Consider the following 20,481-nt stretch of genomic DNA (forward strand, 5'->3'; position numbering starts at 1 on the left):
GAAATGGCAATGAAACCACCCAAGTCATACAGAGGCGTGTTTCAATGTGTGAAGAGGCAGGGACAGTGCAGAGCAGAGAGAACGTTTCCTTCCTTTGGTTTTCTCTGTTGGGGATAATAAACACAAGCGAAGCACCCCAGCACTGAAACATGGAAAGCTCTCACCTCTCAACAGACTTGCAGACACTGCTTTCAGACTTGTTGCTCGCATCGTCCACCTTGCTAGCTGTCATCATGTCAGCACACAGCTGGGCAGCAGGTCACCTGCAGACAGACACAAGGAAAAGGCGTTGCTCTGTGCTCAGCATCTTCTTCTCTTCCTTCCACACACATGCACACGTTTCTTGTTGAAATCCAGAAGAGCAGAAGCTCTTTGAGGACAGCCTCCATGAAATGGAAAGAGGGGTGGTAGCGTTACCCCTCAGAAGCCCAGGGAGGAGTCAACAGGTTTTGAAGGCAAAAATTATCTTTGACTCAGCATCAACTGCTGTACCACAACTTGAATGAATGTGGAGCATATTTTACGAAGGCTTTTACTATTGCCAAAATCTCAGGAGATTTAGTATTGGTGTTTGTTTGGTTTTGTGTTAGTGTGCACTTTTTTCTCAACCCCCCCTCCCCCCAAAAAAAAGAATAACACAAAAATAATTTTAAAATTATGTGCATCAAGGACAGATGGCCTAAGCAGTCACTGTGCATGCAACACTGTCACAATGTCCCCATCTTAGGACAGAAAACCTTTTTAGGCTGAAGAGACACTGCACTGTAGCAACTGGTTACATTACATTTTTCCCTCTGGTGGGCTGTGTTAGGCTGCTACTGATCTGTATTCAGAGGACAACTCCTTGTGGGGTTAAGATAAATTAGTCACAAAAATGAGTCATTCAGTTTGCCTCATGCTTTCTAGCATTCATGGAGCAAGACTGTCCCTCTCTTTTGAGTACTGCTGCTACCAGGACAATGCAGCAGACTCCTCCCTCTTTTTTACTACCCCACAATACTCTTACTCACTAAATACAAAATAAAAGAATTACTCTGATGACACCAAACTAGGAGGAGTGGCTGACATGCCAGAAGGCTGTGCTGCTGTCCAGCGAGACCTGGACAGGCTGGAGAGCTGGGCGGGGAAAAATTCAATGAAATATAACAAGGGTAAGTGTAGAGTCTTACATCTGAGCAGGAACAAACCCAGGTTCCAGTATAAGTTGGGGAACGACCTATTAGATAGTAGCATAGGGGAAAGGGACCTGGGGGTCCTGGTGGACAGCAGGATGACCATGAGCCAGCACTGTGCCCTTGTGGCCAGGAAGGCCAATGGCATCCTGGGGTGTATTAGAAAGGTGGTGGTTAGTAGGTCAAGAGAGGTCCTCCTTCCCCTCTACTCCGCCCTGGTGAGACCCCATCTAGAATACTGTGTCCAGTTCTGGTCCCCTCAGTTCAACAAAGACATGGAACTGCTGGAGGGAGTCCAGTGCAGGGCAACAAAGATGATTAAGGGAGTGAAGCATCTCTCTTATGAGGAAAGGCTGAGGGACCTCGGTCTCTTTAGCTAGGAGGAGACTGAGGGGTGACCTCATTAATGTTTATAAATATATAAAGGGTGAGTGTCACGAGGATGGAGCCAGGCTCTTCCCGGTGACAACCAATGGTAAGACAAGGGGCAATGGGTATAAATTGAAACACAGGAGGTTCCACTTAAATACTAGAGGAAACTTCTTCACAGTGAGGGTGCCAGAACACTGGAACAGCCTGGCCAGGGCGGGTTGTGGAGTCTCCTTCTCTGGAGACATTCAGAACCCGCCTGGACACCTTCCTGTGTAACCTCATCTAGGTGTTTCTGCTCTGGCAGGGGGATTGGACTAGATGATCTTTCAAGGTCCCTTCCAATCCCTAACATTCTGTGATTCTGTTACTCTGCAGCACCATCTCACCTCACTTTTCAGGGTGGTCTGCCTGCTCTGCAGCATTGCAGTGGCAAGGGGCTCACCATCTTGTAAGCAATACTTGGAAAAACTGAAGTCCTCTCAACTCTGTCCACTTGGCTGGTCTGCCAGATGCTGCCCCACCATGCCTAGCATTTGGCAACAGAGTGAGTGACTCAGGAATTTAGTAGATTCTTGTTAAAAAAACTGAACCCGTGACACCAGAAACAGTAAAGAACAAAAGGATCTCTCCTCTCTACTATTCAAGTATTTCAGGCAGAGAGAGGAAAAAAGAAAAAAAAAAATATAAACCAGTCCTGTTTGTTCCCAGTTTTCTTTCCCTCCCTTTATCCCACACTGGCAACGTTCCTGAGGCGAGGAGTGAACTCTGGGTCAACTCAATGTGTACACACTTGGGGCAGCTCATTGCTAACCATTTAGCAGACTCTCCTTCCCCAGACAATAAACCCCCTTGGCTTCTCTTCCTCGTTAGTAACTGGAACAAACATTCACTCCGCTTCTAGACACAGAGCAGCTTTGCAATTCTGTCAAGAAAATTTACCAGCCGAAGGAACAAAATCTATTCATCCATCCGTTAACCGTTATGGATTGAGAATAATGAAAAACTAATGATTGCTCACGTCCCCAGCCAAAGAATGACTCATGCAAGCAGCCAAAGCAGAGGCCTGCAAAGCTGCAACAGTGGTTGCTCTGCACTTGGCTTACACTGTCCCCAGAGCAGGGACGGTCTCGTCAATTATTTAGTGCCTCGCACAGCCAGGTCAGCGGCGGCACTCCTCAACTCTGCCTTCAGCAGTAGGAAATGTAAGGACAATGGCAATCGGCACACACACAACCCCTGTGGCTTCGCTGCCACGCCGAATGTCTGCTTGGGATGAAGTCTTCTGTCTTGATAAGATCACACAATTTCCCCACCAGGAAACTCCATCTCTCAGCCTTTTCCAACAGCCCCTTCACGAAGTGCTGCCTTGAAAACAAACATCTGGGTATGAGCAAATGTGTGCTGGTGCTCAGCACAGCCACCTACTTCATGTACCTCCTGTGGGAGAGGTCAAAAGGATGATAATACAGAATAAGAGGTGCACTCACTTCTTCAACTATAGTGGATGGGACAGATCCCATTGCCCTTGGTGGGCAGAAGTGAGGTACAAAGCAGTTGCTGAGTGCTGCAACAGATTCTCCTGTGAAAGGAGCACCGCTGCAACCAGCAGATCAGCAAGACTTGGAGCTGAGGCCAGGACATCTACCCGCCACCAGCCACCATATGTGGCAGGAGCAACCAAAGCAAGGCACTCACGCTAGGCAGATTAAAGAGCCAACCAGAAGTTTCCAAAGCAGCAACACATCAGATGCTGCAATGTGGCAACAACCAGGTACTTGCTGACACTGACACCCCCATTGATGACACACGCTGGTCAGGGGAGTAAAGTCATGCCCAGGAGATGCACAGATTGCTGTGCCTTCACTCTTGAGCAGCAGGGTATACAGGGAGTCCTCAGCATTGCAAAGGGAATTATTGTAGCGCATTAGCTGGTCCTGCCCAAAAGAGTAAATATTTATCCAAACACACTGGAAAACATGATGGAAAAAAGTCGCCTCTGGCATAAAATAGCAGAAAATAATAAGGTACCTCGCAATTAGTCCAACAGTCAGATAATTTGCTTGGGGCCAATCCCAAGCCAAATTGAACTTCAAAGGTGTTTGGGATCACCTCTTCCGTTTTTAAGGTCACCTAAAATGACTTGCAGGCCTGACTCACAGACATTGCCAAGATCTGACAAGAAGAAGCTGGGATGGCAGTGACAGAAAATTCCTCCAGTAGGAAAACAAAAAGTAGATCTTCTCTAGTGAGGTTTGGCTCCACAAGGCACCCAGAGTTAACATGACAGTTCACTGCAAAGGGCAAGGGGAGCTCCTATTCCTCCTGTCTCCCCACATCTCTGCTACAATCAGCCACACACTACCCTGACTTTTGTCCTGGCTTGGGCTCTCTTCGGAGCACTTCTGTGAATTGCTATAGCTCTCTGACAGTTTTAGACAAAGTAGCTTGTGGAAAGGGTCCAACACACACCTGATCAGGTGCAAGGGAGGTGATGGGACTGTGTGGACAGGAGGGAAGGAGGGAGAGAAATGGGGAGAAGGAGCATATGAGTGTGTGCATACGGATGGCGAAGGGAAACCTTCCAGAGGCTCAGAAGAGTTACCCAAAATGCTCTGCTTACCTGCCTCATATGCAATGTGACCAGGGCCCCAGAGGAAACACACAGGAGACCCAAGAAGGACATACATTCATCAAGCTGGTGCTTCTTGACCAATTACTGCTTTCTCTAAAAACCATTCAAGAACTTTCTACTGGCAAAGGGAGGCACAGCCCTCTGGCAACCCAAACCCAGGGCCACTGCTCCTGACACATACATCCCAGAGCTGCAAGGACATAAAAGGGGAGAGAAGATGCTGAGCCTCGCCACTGAAGTGTATTCAGTAATCCTTGCCATTGTTTGGGGGAACAAAGCAGTCATTTGATATCCTTTCAAAATTAAACTGGGAAAGGAAGGAGAGGGGAAGAGGCGGGAGGAAAGAGAGAGGGGAGGGAGCTTTCAAACCTGTTGGCCGGACCCTGGGACGGATGTGAAGTCTCCCAGCAGAAGCCTCTCAGCGTATCTCCCACACGCACCCGGCCTCCCGATTCCCAGGGCCATGTGATAGGGGCTTCCTGCTACCAAGCCAAGTGAGACCTACCCCGACCTTTCTCTTCCAAACAGAGTTCCTGCCTGCTTTGTGTTCGCAAAGAGGCGTTTGTTTACTGATCTATCATTGGCACGCAGGAAACAGCCTTGAAATGAGCTGTAATCATCTGTCTCCAGCAATAGCTGTTTGGCTTTCTTCTAATTTAAGTTCTTCTCCCACCCCCTCTTCCCCGATGCCCTGTTCCCCACTTCTGACCAAAATGCTGGTTGGACTACGCATATCTGGTTCAGGGCACAAGATACTATGTGATGTTTCCAAAGAAGCCGGTGAATAAAAAAAAAAGAGGCACTGACAGTGGGCACACTCCCACCCCCAAAGAACAGGGAAGTCTTCCAGAGGAATATGAGATAAACTCCTTCAGGGAGAGGAAGAAACTGGCTTTACCCACTGTACTTGGTGCAACCACCAGATGATGACAAAAGGCAGAGAAGCACCCAGTGCTGTGCAGTCCACATCATCAGAGACGTATGCAGCCAACGTGCAGGTCATACACACAGAGTCTTGCCTCCGATAAGGTCAGGCAGTGATGGCAGGAAGCCTCCCAGGCCTCCCCTTCTTCGCTACATCATTTGTAGGGAAAAAAACAAGAATACATCAATGGCGCTTGTGGTTTGGGGATGGGTATTACTGCTGCCGTGTGCTGGAGGCCATGTCTCAAGATTTTCTTTGCTTTGTTTACTCTGCACCTCACTCAAAAATCAGATCCAAGTTTGCAACTAGATACTGGTTACACCGCGAGTGCATACAAACAATAAGGCTTCACAGCACCAGGAGTGAACCACAGCTGGTAAAACTTTCCTTCACAAGAAAAAAGACATGCTGTGTTTAAAGCCCACGCACGCTTTCTTCTCCTTGGTGCTCACAGGAATGGTGTCTCCAGTTACTTTCACAAGTAACCTGGAGCAGCAAAAGCCTGCAAGTAACACCTCTCCATTCCTGTGCTTTACAGAACAAAGGATGCAACATACAGACAGCAATGACAAGACAACAATATATAACATATTATACATACATAAAGAACAGGAAGGATGCCAAGAAGACAAAACACTAACAGGAAAATAATGAGTAAGGGGAAACCAACAGTTAAAGCCTTCAAGGCTCCCTCCCCCAACCCTTGCTCTGCTCGGAGCCTGTTTCCCTTTGGGGGAAGAGGCATGAAGACGTGTACACAAGCACGAACACAGGCCACCACGTGGGCCCCTGTGCACAGTCCCAGCAGCAGGCAGTGTCCCTGGGTACAAGCACGCTGCCTTCCCAAGGTCCCCAGCAGCTGCATCAACAGGGAGGACACCAGCCAAGCAGGGCTGCAGCTAAAGCCCAGAAGGGCAACAGGACCCAAAAGCAGGCTCCCTTGGCAAAACAAGACTCTCACAGTACCAACCCAGTGCCAAGGCAAGGCCAGCCTGCCCAGCCCCTGGCTGCCTGGCACACAAAGGCCTGACCCCAGGCTCGTGCTCCCCTGCCGTGGCTCCCAACCCTCTGCGGCCCTGGGCTGCTGCCTCTTTCCCTCCACAGCAAGGGCTCTCAGGAGCATGAGCTCCCTGCTGCAGCCCTGGGATGTGCCACTGGGAAGTGCTTCCCTGGGCTGGCCTCCCCGACCTGGTCTGGTGCCTCTGGGCTGGGTGGCCTCTTCCAGCAGGATACCGTGGGCCCACACGTGTCCATGCTGGTCACACAGTCACGCACTCCACTCTCACGCAGCAGGGTGCAGCAACTCAGGACATCAGCTAATTGCCCTTCTGCTGTTTCTGGCATGGAGAAGGGTGTTTGCAGGCAGATAAAAAGGGTTTTCTGAAACTTGAGCTGAGAGTGTTTGACCTAAAGCTCCGTGACACGTGACACAACCCTTCCCAGGTGCGAGCAGCAAGCTTCTCCTCCGAGGACTTCTTTCCTCTCCCAGTCAGCCCTGCAGATGAGCATACCTCTGAGAGGATGGGCTACCTCTGGACCAGCAGGGCTTCTCAGTGGCATCCACTAGAAGGACTATTTAGCTTAGGCACAAGAAAAAGCTTTTTTTACTGAGAGGGTGACTGAGCACTGGCCCAGGTTGCCCAGAGTGGCTGTGGAGTCTCCATCCCTGGAGATACTGAGAGCTGGACTAGATAATGTCCTGAGCAGACAGCTCCATGTGACCCCTGCTCTGAGGAGGAGGTTGAACTTGCCATCTTTGTAGGTGCCTCCCCACCTCAGCTACTCTGCCACTCTGTGCTGGGCATGATTAGTTTGGGGCAAGGTGAGCTGTCACCTCTTTGCAGGCACTGATTGTCGTGACCATGCAAGTCTCCTGCAGGCCATGGAGACTGCAGACACTAACAGCGGGACTGTTGAGTTTGTCACACTTGTAATGGGATCCTAATTGTAGACTGCCAGGCCCCAGTCATTTATTAAAGAAAAAAAAAAAAGCAGCAAAAACTTACGTAAACATATCCATGAAGGGCCATTGACTGAGAAGCAATTTGCTCCTACAGTATCTTTTAAACCCAGATCCTACACAGCCTCCTACCCGCCTCACCCCACTCTGCCCTAACTTTTCCTTTTGATCTATCATATCTCGCACCACAGGGCTTACAAGGGGGTCAGGAGAATCCCATGTGTCAAAACAAACTGTATTTTCAAGAAATCCAAGTGGAATTGATGTACTGTAACCTCTTTCTTTGTGCTTGCACCCCATGTCAGAGAAACAATGCTGCAATGCAAGGAATGCAGACGCTCATGGTGTCAGCATTCAGCCTGTGTACAGAAAAGCTGTGTTGTGTGTTATGATATGTCTTTAATTTTATGATATAACTCGTTCTACTGACCTTCGCCCTCTCTAAGCCCAAAGAACAAACTCTGCCCAGTTATTTGTCACTAACTTGATTTAAAAGATAACTATGGTTAAAGGGACTGCCCTGCTTCTCCCTCTCCCAGGGCCCCTGCTCCTCCCTTGGCTGCAAGCATCGCAGTTTCATCCCTGTCCTTGGTAAAGAACACGCCTAATCAGATCTAATAGTTCCCATTGACTAAGGATGTGCCTACTTTTCCCCTGCCTTCTTACTCCTGCTTCCTTTTTATCAGCACCAACGCTTGTAAAACCCTTCCTGAGGTTGAAAGGGCTAGCAAGCTAGCTAGTTCAAGTCACTAAAACAGCAAAGAAATAAAAGGATGGAAAAGGAAAAGGTTTTCTGCTCAGATAGTGACATCAGTCACCTGCCATGGAAAACGAGATGAGCACTGAAGCATATGGAAGGGAAGGCATGAAATATTGCTGGGACAGAGTCACTGAATATTTTGTTTTCTCCTCACTACTTCCCTTCAAGGATATTTGTTGCTCACCATATAACCATATAAATGGCGAATGGGTTGCATAGACTACAGGCAAAACTAAAATTTGCTCTTAACACAGGGATCAGCAAGCCTTGACTTTTCAGACTGTTCCAACTGCAAATCCCAATGACTTAATGAGCAGTCATGGGGTCAGCCCCACATCTGGCACTCAAACCAGGGAACACACAGCTGGCTACAGCCAGCAAAAACTCATTTTTCAGGGTTTGTCCGACATCATGGTGAACTCTGGGGAGGCCAGGTGAGGAGGTTCCTGGCCATTTCTCTTTCATCACCTGCCAAATTAAACAAGGTACCCTTGCAGGCACCTATTTCGCTTGCTACACTACCCCAACCCACTTCCAGAGCAGGCCCCTTCTGCTGCACTGAAGGAGATCACAGACATGACAAACAGGTGACTGTGACCTCCCAGCCAAGCCCAGTTGCCGCAGCACACATGTGTGGAAGGCACAACTGGAACGGCATGGACAACCGTAAATGTGGAACTTCTCAGTTCCTGAGTGCTCTGCTTCACAAATACAGAAACTGCATTCAAAGAATACAAACCAAGTTTCAGCTTTTGCTTGGCTGGTTTGGTTTAAAAGCAAAGGGAAGAAAACCACACTGGAGTCCCATGGTGTAGGATGGCACGGAGTCACCAGGACAGCTGGATGCTTTGGCTCCAACACAGTCTGACACCTGAGTTAGTGGAATAGGTTGTAACAGCAGGAGCTTCTGGAAGAGGATGGGACAGATGTTCTGCCAGGGGTTTTGCACGCACTTGCCAGTGGCACAGGGACCTTCAGGAACCATGCGCTCCATTCCAGGCTTTGGAAGGAAGCAGGTTATGTAGGGCACACCATTATTTTTAAGTTTGTCCTCTGTCCTCTCACCTGCTCCCACTAGAATCTTGTTACATGTGGTCTTCCTCACCTATTTAATGGCTGTCCCTGCTTCCCAGGTCTCCCTTTGCCCAGACAGCCCAAGTTTAACTCTCCTAGGTCACTTTTCGAGTACCAGTTTTCTCACCCACTGCTAAACTCATGTTCCTCCCACTCACTATCAGCTGTCCCAGCCAGGCCTTCTCTGTCCCTCTTCAACACCATTTCCCTGCATGCCTCCCTTTCCAGACTTGCCCTGTCAAATTATTGCTTAGCCAATCCTTCTCTACCCATAGTTAGCCCAAATACCTTCCTTTCATCCTCAGGACTTTCTACGATGAATCTTAGCTGCAAACTCTTCCTTCCCTGACTTCCCCCTCCCTGCCCAAACTAAGGGCTCTCCCAGATCTACCCAGCTCTCAGCCTTGCCTCAGCTTTCCTCACCCATCCTGTCCTACCTCCTTGCTCCAGCAGAAACCACCTTCCCTCCACACCTCCAGCCTCAAGAATCCTCTGTCAGTCAATCTACTACCTTCAAAACTGCTTCCCTAGAGCTTCCAGTCCTTTTTGACCTGCCACCAGGCCCAGTCTCATCAAAGTAAAGCCACCTGACACCAGATTAGCTTGAGCACCTCCTTTCTGCCCAACCTTGCAGGGCAGAACTTGAGGAGCTTGCACATTTCCACATGGTTTAGATCCATTACAGCTTTCTCCTGGTCACCAAACCTCCCAAACTCCTGGATACAGCTTCCGTATGTCCATGGTGCTTATCTGAGACTCTTGCCCTATGCAGACTGTCTACACTTACAGGTTGAATATATTGGAATCCATATGTGCATTTCCACTGTCAATACTCTGAGTGGATGCCACATCTTGCTCTCATTGCATACCCATGCATGCATAGTGCAGCAATTATTTCTTTAGAAGCAGAATGACTGCATCTTTATGTCCATATCATTGACTTTGACTAGGACCGAGAATCTTTCTTTTCCTTCCTTCATAGTCCAGGCTTTGCCTCTTCCAGATACTAGTTAAGCCATTTCCGCCTCTCTTCTGCCACACTGCCAGTGGAATAATCAAAGGCACAGGAGAAAAACTCCTGGTAATCTAGTCCACTGTTCCTATGCAGTTTTACAAGGAGATCCCTCTAAACCCCGGAAACTTACTCTGTACTGCTGGCTGGGTGGCCAGCCTTTGGCTCTGAGCTGCAGTTGGCATGTATCCATCCACAAACAACTCCCAGCTTGGGGTTTTATGACAGGACCAGCCTTAGGACTGGGTTGGCAACAGGCTCTGCTTGGGAAGAAGCTCATCCTCAGCAATGAGAAGAGGGGAGAGATCAGGACCTGCTGTGGCCAATACTGGTGGGTCATCCTGGGTCTCAATTGCATCCTTAGGCCATCCCTATTCTGTAGTAAAGCAGCTGGACCCTTGGAGAAACTACTTACATCTCCTCTCCATTACTTCCCTCCACCACCCATTTGCTGAAGGCTGTAGGTCAAGCCCCATGGGATACACCAGCATCACCTGCCTGGCACAGGGAGCTAGAAAACACATTTAGGAACAAGGTAAGTACTGAAAATTTTAGCTACTAAAAGTAAACGCCTCTGCTGATCATGTACCAGCTGAAATTTTCTTCCCACAGAGCCTTGGAAAAGTTAAGGTAGAGGTGATACAGAAGTGGCAAAGGACAAATTCCTGATCCAAACAGCATATAACACTTCTGTTTTAAAGCACAAGACTAGCCTTAGCAAAACAAAAGCCTGATGTACTTTCTAACAGAGGGGAAACAGCATGTTTTTCTCCCCAGCTTCACTCTTTTAAACAGCTGAAACATTTTGGCTTTCAAAAGTAATTCTGCCAGAGGCAACACTCAGCATGGAAAACTGCAGACTGAAACAAACAATAAAATGACCTGAAGACAGAAATTGAAAACAGCGCCTCACAATGTGAATTGTCTCCTGTTAAAGGTGGGTTTCGTTGCACCCACTATTATTAGGCTTGTCCCAAATTTCCCATTGTCTTATTTTCCCTTTGTTCCTCCCTCCAAACACATAACAAACAGGAAAAAAAAGCTCAACAACTCAAAGGGTATTCCGACATCCCTCCAGTTTCCTTCAGGCAACCACACCCTCAGCTACAAAACACAGAGTTAGTGGTGGGATGTTACATGGTCATGTCAAACAAAACAGCAATGCTCTTTTTCTAATTCACTGCTCACAAGCACAGATTAAGTCCTGCACATACAGACAGTAGATACTGTTATTCCTTGTGGTGGCAAGTATGGTTTGTATTGCTACTTAGAGACATGATGAGTCTTCACTCCTGCAGGTAAATTAACAAATACTAAGAAAAAATCACATGCGAAGGAAAAGAAAGATCCATTATTTCCCAATCTGGCTGCTAAAATGAGGTCTAATTACAATGTTTAGTGGAATGACATGTTTCAGGCTAAGCTTTCTACAAGGAAGCAATGAACAAAAGATTAAAATATATAATTCCAGATGAAGAAAACCAAGACCCTGGGAAGTGAAGGCAGGAGTAGAGGACAGCTCTTCTGTGATGGTTCTTGGCAATGCTAGATCATCTCCTTGTGTTTTAGATCTTACATTAGCCCATGTGTGCACACAGAGGGGTTGCACAGCCCCTTTAAAAGTGGAATAATATTTACTTATGGTTTGCAGCCTAATAAATGAAAATCCAGTTACTTGAAGTCAGTGCTCAAGAAGACATTAGTGGTGAATCCTGTGTTCCTGAAAGGAACATGAACTTTCAGATGACATCAGCGGAACCAGCATTTCATACCTGTTTTCTTTGGCTTTGAAACGACACACATGCAAGACAACTGTAGTCAATATGGAATAAAACAAAAGAAATATGGACCAAATTTACATGAGCACACATTTGCCAGCAGAATCGTCTGTCAGCCACACTGAGACGGAGGATTCCTAGCAGATGCAGTGGAACTGGCTTCAGTCCCCAACAAAAACGAAACCACATTGGCAAATATACCTTTCTACCAGTGTAGCCAACTGGTGTAGATACTTTCTCTCCTTTGATAGGAATGCTGCGTTAAAAATACACCAGTCCTACTACAACAGCAATTCACCTCTAGTGTAAAAAGAATGGGAAAGAATTCAGGGTTGGTATTATTATGTTTATAAGAAACCCAAACATTTGACAGCCTATGAAACAACCTGCCACTAAAATACAGTGTTCAGCTCATAAGCCACACTAGAACTCGTTTTCGATGTGGTAAGATAACGTCTGCTGTTCTAGCATAAACGGGACCCAAAGAGGTCCCTTCGAGGAGCAACTCTGTAAAGAGTTTCCTGGCAAAAAGACAAACTGTCTCACGTTCAGAAAGGAAATGAGAGCATTAAAATGAAGAACCTCAACTTCATCCAAAATAAGTTATCATCAGGGAAGACAAATGGAGCCTCAGCAAATCTCTCCTTTGGTGGCCTTCACCCTGCAGGATGCTGACTCCTGTCCCTCCTGATGAGGATTTATCACACAGCTTCCTGAAGTGTCTATCACCACAACCTTGGGGCATCATCTGCAGAGCTCTGGTAGCTGTGTGCTCCAAGAGACCTTCCTGTATCAGCTCCAAGCCCATGAACTGCTGCTACTGTCTGTCTCTATTAAATGTCACCTTCCAAGCTCCAGCAGAAAGTCACCTGTAGATTGCTTTTTGGTTCTGGAGACCTTCCTTCCCCTTGGCCTTGCTCAACCTCCTCTTTCCTCCCACCCTCACTCTCCCACATAACTTGGTCATCACAAATACAGAATCTGCTTATTGCAGATCTTACTTCTTATTGAAATCTTTCAACCACAGCACAGCACACCATCCCCTTGTTCAACCTTTCTCAGCAGAGAGCAGGGCCAGGCAACACAGGACCAGCCACAGATTTACTCATCACGAGGAAGAAACCCACATAGTTCCAAAGAAGAAAAACCTTTGCGAAGAGGGCTTGCATTTGTTTGTTTTTTCCAGGAGGAAAGCCGCTCTCTGTGGGTGTGTGCGTGCGTGTATGCTTGTCAGCACAATAGGAAAAAGGACACTGGAGCGGAGCTGCCAGGAAACAGTCGGCCATCTGCCTGCATGGAGAGCAGTTTTTCCTTTTCTTTTGTGCTAAAAGGAATGCAGCCGGGAGCCGCCATCCGCCCGCGCTGGGAGGAAATCTGAGCGCCTGTGCTCTGCCAGGGAGAGGAAGCGTGGGGGAGGCAGCCAGCCCAGGCCATGCGGTTAAGCGGTCATCGCACTCACGGCCAATAGAAGTGGAAAAAAAAACCAACCCTAACCAAAACCCCAAATCCTGGGGAAAAAAATGTCTCTTCCTTGTCTGGCCTTTCACTCTCACGTGCGGTTCAATACTCTCTCCCTCCCAGGGTGATCCCGAGCGCAGGAACCGATGAAGGGGCTCAGCAGAAGAGTGTGTCAGGAGGGCAACGGCCTGGGGAAACACAAGGGTTTCCTCCTGCTCTGACACTGGCACCCCTGGACAAGAAAGTAACACAAACCTGTTCATCGATGACCTGGATGAAGAGACTCAGTGCACCCTCAGCAAGCCTGCTAGTGATACCAGACTGAGAGGAAGGGTTGATACACCAGAAACCTGTGTTGCCATTCAGCGAGACCTGGACAGGCTGTAGGACTTGGCAGAAAAAAACCTGATGAAATTCAGCAAGGGCAATTGTAGGGTCCTGCACCTGGGGAGGCATAACCCCAGGCGCCAGTACAGGTTAGGAATGGACCTGCTGGAAAGCAACACTGCAGAGAAGGACCTGGAAGTCCTGGTGGACAGCAGGTTGACCATGAACCAGCAAAGTGCCCTTGTGGCCAAGAAGGCCAATGGTATCCTGTAGTTCATTTAGAAGAGTGTGACCAGTAGGTTGAGGGAGGTTATCCTCCCTGTCTATTCTGCCCTGGTGAGGCCACATCTGGAGAACTGCATCCAGTTCTAGGCTCCCCAGTTTAAGAAGGATAAGAAATTACTGGAGAGAGCCCAGTGGAGGGCTACAAGGATGATTAGTGGTCTGGAGCATCTTTCTTATGAGGAAAGACTGAGAGACCTGGGTCTGTTCAGCCTGGAGAAGACTGAGAGGGGATCTTATCAATGCTTGTAAATATCTCAAGGGTGGGTATCAAGAGGATACCTTACAGACTCCTTTCAGTGGTGCCCAATGATAGGATGAGGAACAATGGGCACAGACTGAAACACAGAAGGTTCCATCTGAATATGAGGAGAAACTTCTTTACTTTGAAGGGTGCCAGAGCACTGGAACAGGCTGTCCAGAGAGGCTGTGGAATCTCCTTCTTGGGAGACATTAATAACTTGTCTGGACACATTCCTGTGTGATCTGCTCTGGGTGAATCTGCTTCAGCAGGTGGGTTGGACTGGATGATCTCTAGAGGTCCCTTCCAACCCCAGCCATTCTGAGATCACACTTCCATAGTCTTTTGTCCCTAGTAATTCTGTAGCATTTAACAAACTTCAGCAGTTCAGTGGAAGCAATTAGGGAGGCCACGAATCCACCAATAAGACTGTCTTGGCAAACACTGGTGAGTGCTGTAAATTCTCAGTATTAGAAAAAGAAAATATTTTCTTCCCAAATTTGTTCCACTTTCAGATAGAACACAGTACAATTTTTTTTGAAAGCTTAAAGTTATTTCACAACTAAATTAAAAACCAAAACAAAACAGAGAAATACTGAAACCATCTATTTTGGAGATTTGTTTTTTTTCTTTGCTGAAACATTTCTTTGGGTTTCTTGTGGCAGAAAACCTAGAAACTGGAGTCATCAAACAGGCATATATTGCTCACTATTCTCTTCCAAGGGATGTGCTAAAGGCAATACATACTCTAGAGGGCTTTAATTTGCCTTATTCACTTCTTTTCACATCCATCAAACTGTTCAATAATGGAGCAGAAGCAGAGCGCCCACGTACAGTTTCCTCCATTAGGCCGTTGTCTCACAATTGAAGCAGAGCTATTGTTGCAGAACCTTCCAACCCAGAGAATGTGGATCCAAGTCTTGTATTCTAGGGTAACCACAAGGGCATACTCCACCCAGATGTTTGAATGTTGTCCTGGACTGGGCCCCGATACTGTTTATTGTGCACAGGAAAAAATCATTACTACAAAGCGGCCAGCACTGAATGCATTTCACAGGGGTGCATTTTACAGGACACGGAACAAAATATCGAAGTAGGAATCTTCTGGAGTCAAACCCTTGGCGGAAGCCCCTGTCCCCTGAACAATTCAATAAACATCATCCCCTTTCATCTTAAATGCTCATAAACATCTCACTTCCAGTCCAACACGAGGCAAAATCCTAGCTCTACTGGAACTACTGATTTGACTTGAGTGATTTTGCTGCAGCTTGCATTTCACCCACAACTTCCCAAATTCACCTCATTTCTGCTCCTCACCAACACGGGTCCACAGAAACTCAAGCAGAGCCCCCTCAGCTCAAGTTCAAAAAGTCTTTCCTGAGGGGACAAGACTTAAGTTTTCAGGTGGTGTCAAAGATTACAAAGGTTTCCTGCAGAGTGAGCAATAAGGTCTCCACCAGCAGATGACCAGTGTTCAGAGACAAATGACCCTCCCAGTACAACACCCCAGCGATATGCAGGTTCCTCTGTGAAGTTTCCATCAGCTTGCCCCAAAAATGTCAGCATTACACACCCAGCTCTGAAGGTCCAACTCAGGAAAGGCTCTCCATAGATGTTTTTCTCCCTGCAGAAGATGGTGATTACAACAAATGCCGTTGTTCTCTAGATTAGACATCCTGTGAACAGGCCAGTTGGACAGATAGATAGACCTCACCAGAACCACCTCTTTTATGCAAAGGTGGAAGCCGCACTGTGTTGCTTCAAGTATCCGTGGCTAAACACAGTGGATCTTTTCAAAATAACCAGATTTTTCTTTCTTGAAAAGAGAACATCTACAGACATTACTGGCAAACTAAACCTAAACTTGATCTTTTAGGGGAAACTCCGCAAATATTTTCAACTAGAAGAGGCTCAAGAAGAGCTTAAGTAATGCTATACTTGATTTACCCTTGGGTTGGTAAGAAAAATGTTTGACATGCAAGTGGGCATTCTTCTTCCCCTCTCTTCCACATGTAATAACTCAAATATTCAGATTGGATAGCACTTATTTAACAAAAATCTGTTATCCATTTCTCCAAGTGGGTTTGCTGCACTCATATTTAAAAGAAAAATAACACAGAGAAGAAATGTTGATACTAGAAATAAGTTAGAAGTAAGTTATTTTTGCTTATATACCTTCCCAAGCAAAAGAAATGTTAAAGATGTATTGTGTTGTAAATAGTTATCATATAAAATTAAGAAAACACTTTTCTTTAGAATTTCTTCACTCGAATCTGACTTTTGATGACAGGTAAAAATGGTGATGAATAAGAAATCAGTCCTACCTCTAGTCTGATGTTTGGCAATACTGGCTTTTCAAAGTATCATGTACTAAGATAAAAGTAAGCAGCTTACATGGCGAATATGCTCGTGGATACCTGAGATTAACAGAATTTTCTATGCAGGAATTAAACTAGAACAATGGCCAGATCCATCTCAACTAACTCTTGATATCCACATGTGAGCTAGTTTTTTAGTCTCTTTAATACTCACAAGAGGTAATGTGTTGTCCTGGTTTTGCTAAAAACAAGTTTCTCTTTTAGTGAATTTGCCTGTCAGCTAAAGCCTTCATATTAACTACATTTTCCTGGAGAACCAGACACATGTTTTGGTAAACCTAGCAATGGAATGCAAACTTATTGATAAGCATGGATGGACATCTCGCAAGAGGGGCGAAAAGAAACAAGAGACCAAGAAACTGACCAACTGTGTATAACATTCCATTCACGTGAATACTTCATATAAAGTGGGAGATCACGAGGATCTCGTCCCTTTTTGCCTTTTCCCTGCTGCTTATGGCTGACATTAGGAGAGGACCTTGCTATTTGTCCCTGCGAACTGAGGCCTAGTGAGAGACTGAATCCAGCTCCGGTTGGCTGCAGAGTCCAATCCAGGACTTCAGGTGCCGGCTCTGCAGTTGCTGAGACTTTCAAGATTGGTTTTGTATATTTTGTATTATTTTCTCTATTCTTATTAGTAGCATTAGTAAAACATCTTTAATTTTTTCCAACTCTCTTCACTCTGTGCTTCTTTTCCTCCCAATCGCCTCTCCTTAGTAGAAAAGGGGGGAGAGGGAGGGGGAAGTGTGGGAGGGGGAGAGGGGGTTAACAATACATCTGCCAGGGTTTTATTGTCACCCCGCAATCTTAACCCTCGACATGTGTGCTCTAGAAGTACTCTCACTTCCCAAAGCAGGCATCTCGCAAATTCTGAACTGTACTGTAAAAGTGCCTGTTTCTCTTACTTCACAGAAAAGGTCCAGAAACTAATTTATCTGGGCGAGGTGCATCCTGCTCACATAACTGAAATACAGTTGCATGGTCTCAGCAATTCAGTTTGCATAAATGACAAAGAGGTCTGAGTTGAGGAAATTACTTGTGGTTTCTGATCAACTGAAACAGTTTTTGCCAAGTTCAACCTAAATTCAACATGCCAAAAAAAACCCCAAACAAACAAACCCCAACAAAAACCCAAAAACCACGAGATACTTTCAAGAAAATATTTGATCTAATGTGAAGGAAGCATACAAGAATTAGGTTATTTATTTTGAAATGACATTTCCCACCAAAATTTAGGTAGATTGGGGGTTTGTACTCTAAACCTTTCCCCTCCTTTCCTTCATATATATATATATATGTGTGGGTGTATATATATGTGTATATATATATGTATATATAATATTTTTTGGAAGGGAAAAAAGCAGGAGAGGGAAGAGATGGGGCTACCCTGCCACCTTTCTCCAAATAGTTATTTCTATAATTTTTTTATGCAACCACAAAACTGAAAAAGGAATGCCACAAAACTTCCTTCAAAGCACCAAAAAGCCCCGAGCCTCCCTTCCAGGTCATTGCTCAGCTAAAGTTAATGGAGCAACAACAGCTGACACCACCTTGTGTTTCTGGTGATCTCATCCACATACAGCTCATTGTGCTTCAGCAGTGTATCACCAAGTTGTGCTGACTCTGAAGTGACTGATTAAGAAAAGTTGCATTATACAATCTTTTGCTTAATTCTGCATTCAGGGATTTCATAGCAAGTCATACCAAAATCTCCTCTATTGCAAAACAGCATTCACAAGTTTAAAAAAAAAAAGCTACATGTGCAACAGAGACCAAGAGACAGCTGACTTTCTTAAGTCCTTCAGGAAAAAAGAAAGAGTTGGTGATTACCTATTTCCATGTTTTTTGGAAAATGTCCTTTTACTTACAAGTAGAAAGAAAAAATCTATCTAACCCAATGTCAGGGTTGGTTTTTCAAATAGCAGATCTTTACCAGGAGCTTGAATTAAAAATAAAATTCTGCCATTGAATGCAGCCAGAGGAGGGCAACAAAGCTGGTGAAAGGGCTGGCAGGCATGCCTTGTGAGGGGCAGCTGAGGACTTTGGAGTTGTCTAGTTTGGAGAAAAAGAGGTTGAGGGGTGACCTCAGGGCCCTCTACAGCTTCCCCACCCTGAGGTGGGGAAGGGGAGAGGGAGATGCTGAGCTCTTCTCCCTGGTACCCAGTGACAGGATGCATGGGGATGGCTCAGTGCTGTCCCAGAGGAGGTTTACACTGGGCATTAGGAAGCATTTCTCTGCTGAGAGGGTGGTCAAACACTAGAACAGGCTTCCTAGAGAGGCGGTTGATGCCCTAAGCCTGTCAGTGGTTAAGAGGGATGTGGACAATGCCCTTAATAACATGGTCGAACTTTTGATCAGCCCTGAAGTGGTTAAGCAGTTTGACTAGATGATCGTTATAGGTCCTTTTCTACTGAACTGTTCTATTCTATACTACTAACAATCATCATAATAAAAATCTAATGGAAGGCTGCCTTGAGCATGAATGAGCAGAGGGGCTGGGATCAGTGTATGTGAATAGTTTGGCTTGAACAACTGAAAAGTTAGAATTTTAATTCCTGCAGTGATTGCTGGTAAGAGATGAAGTCCTTCAGTGCTCTGACAGGGCACAGCCTGTGTTTCTGATAACGCTTCCAGATTCCTTTGGAACAGAAAAATCATTTAACCCCATGCAAACACATATTAAGCAAGCAGGACATATTACATGTCAAACAAGCTAACTTTAAAAAAAATGCACCTCATCAAATTCTGACAACATTTTAGGAAATTTGTTCCTTTTAAAGGCAATCCTATTTTGCCTTGAAACACACCCAAAAGCTTTTTTTCTCTGACTAATGGAGGAATTTAGGAATTTAAAAGGAGAAACCTTGGTTTCCCACTGAATTTGTGTACACTAAATCATCCTACAAGGAAAGTTTCCTGCTGTGCAAACAAGAGGATACCGATGGGGCAAACTTTAGCATGGACTAAGTGGCAACAGTCTTCAGTGTCCTTCACCAACACAAGTACAGGACTGTTCTATGTAAGAGGTGACACCATGGCAAAACTGCAGTTTGGGGTCACTCATCACGATCTTGGGGGACAGAAATCTGATGAAAAAATCAGATACAACATGTTGGTTTCCCAGCAGGAAACCTCTCAGGCCTCTCACAGAGTTTGACAAAGCTGAAAAAATGGCAGCCAGCTAGATAAGGGCTTCCTACATCATCTGGAAAAAGCTCAATACCTTACACATCTCTTCAGTAAAATATTCTCTTGCAGAATTTGGCTACAGATTGCTGCACATACAGCCTTGCATGTCAAAGCAGGGAAAGACAGATTCTCAATTACAGCCTGATCCCAGGCTCCCTGAATTCATGGAAAAGCTCTCATGAACTTCAGCAGACCGTGGAGGATGCTTCAGGATCTGTTTTTGGCCAGATGTCAATTTCTGAAGTGCTATATGTGCTGGAGAAGACACTCTACTCTTCTTGATTTTAGTAAGAGGTATTTATTTCCATTTGCTACTATGCCACTCTGAGCTCTGGATAACCCAAGACTTGCTTGTTTCCCCAAAGAACACTTGAAGCCTATATTCACAGCATGCTTCACAGCTGAAACACATTGTATTTTTGTATGTGGAAAACATACCTGTCTTCGGGATGTGTGTGCAGGGAGCTTAACGTTTTTAAAGAAAAAGCTCCAATAGTCTGAAAAGTCTCTAGGAGGTATTTCCTTTTTAATTTAGCAAGGTAGAGTTTGGCTGACACTGGCAAGCAAACTCATATTATGAAGTGCCCTCACGGTGCCCTGTGAAATTCGCCATTTCCCTTCATGACAGTCAGCGCTATCTATCACAAGAACATAATCCCACGAGACAGTAGACCTGAGCCCCTTCACTGCTCTCCTCTGCAAACAGATGTGTGCACTTTCCCCAGCTCTGTACGTCACGGCCGGCTTTTGGCAAAGACCTGCACATCTGCAGAGGGGAAAAGTTTTCAGCAAAACATACAGAGGGGGATCTCATCCTCCCCCTGCCTGCAAAGCAAGCTCAGCGATTGTTTCTCTCCAGATGACACCCTGATGGGCTGATTTAATCACTGACATATGCGTGCCTATTCACAATGCTAGAA

At 46.0% G+C, this 20,481-nt stretch overlaps 1 protein-coding gene across 8 annotated transcripts in view; it reads right to left on the reverse strand.

Moving 5' to 3' along the window:
* The window catches only part of DENND2A (DENN domain containing 2A), a 66,206-nt gene that overhangs the window by 37,854 nt on the left and 7,871 nt on the right, over nt 1-20,481 (reverse strand). For 7 of the 8 annotated variants that reach the window (XR_010467513.1, XM_065038217.1, XM_065038223.1 and 4 more), the window contains exon 2: nt 165-263. Coding sequence is in view for 7 of the 8 variants with exons in the window: in XM_065038217.1 (XP_064894289.1) it covers nt 165-235 (71 nt within the window). In the remaining variant the exon portion in view is untranslated. Of the gene's footprint in view, nt 1-164; nt 264-4,545; nt 4,639-20,481 lie in introns of those variants that run through there. The other variant, XM_065038211.1, reaches the window with a different exon arrangement.

Source organism: Columba livia, chromosome 1, assembly GCF_036013475.1.
Source record: "Columba livia isolate bColLiv1 breed racing homer chromosome 1, bColLiv1.pat.W.v2, whole genome shotgun sequence".
In the NCBI taxonomy this organism is placed as follows: Eukaryota; Metazoa; Chordata; class Aves; order Columbiformes; family Columbidae; genus Columba; species Columba livia.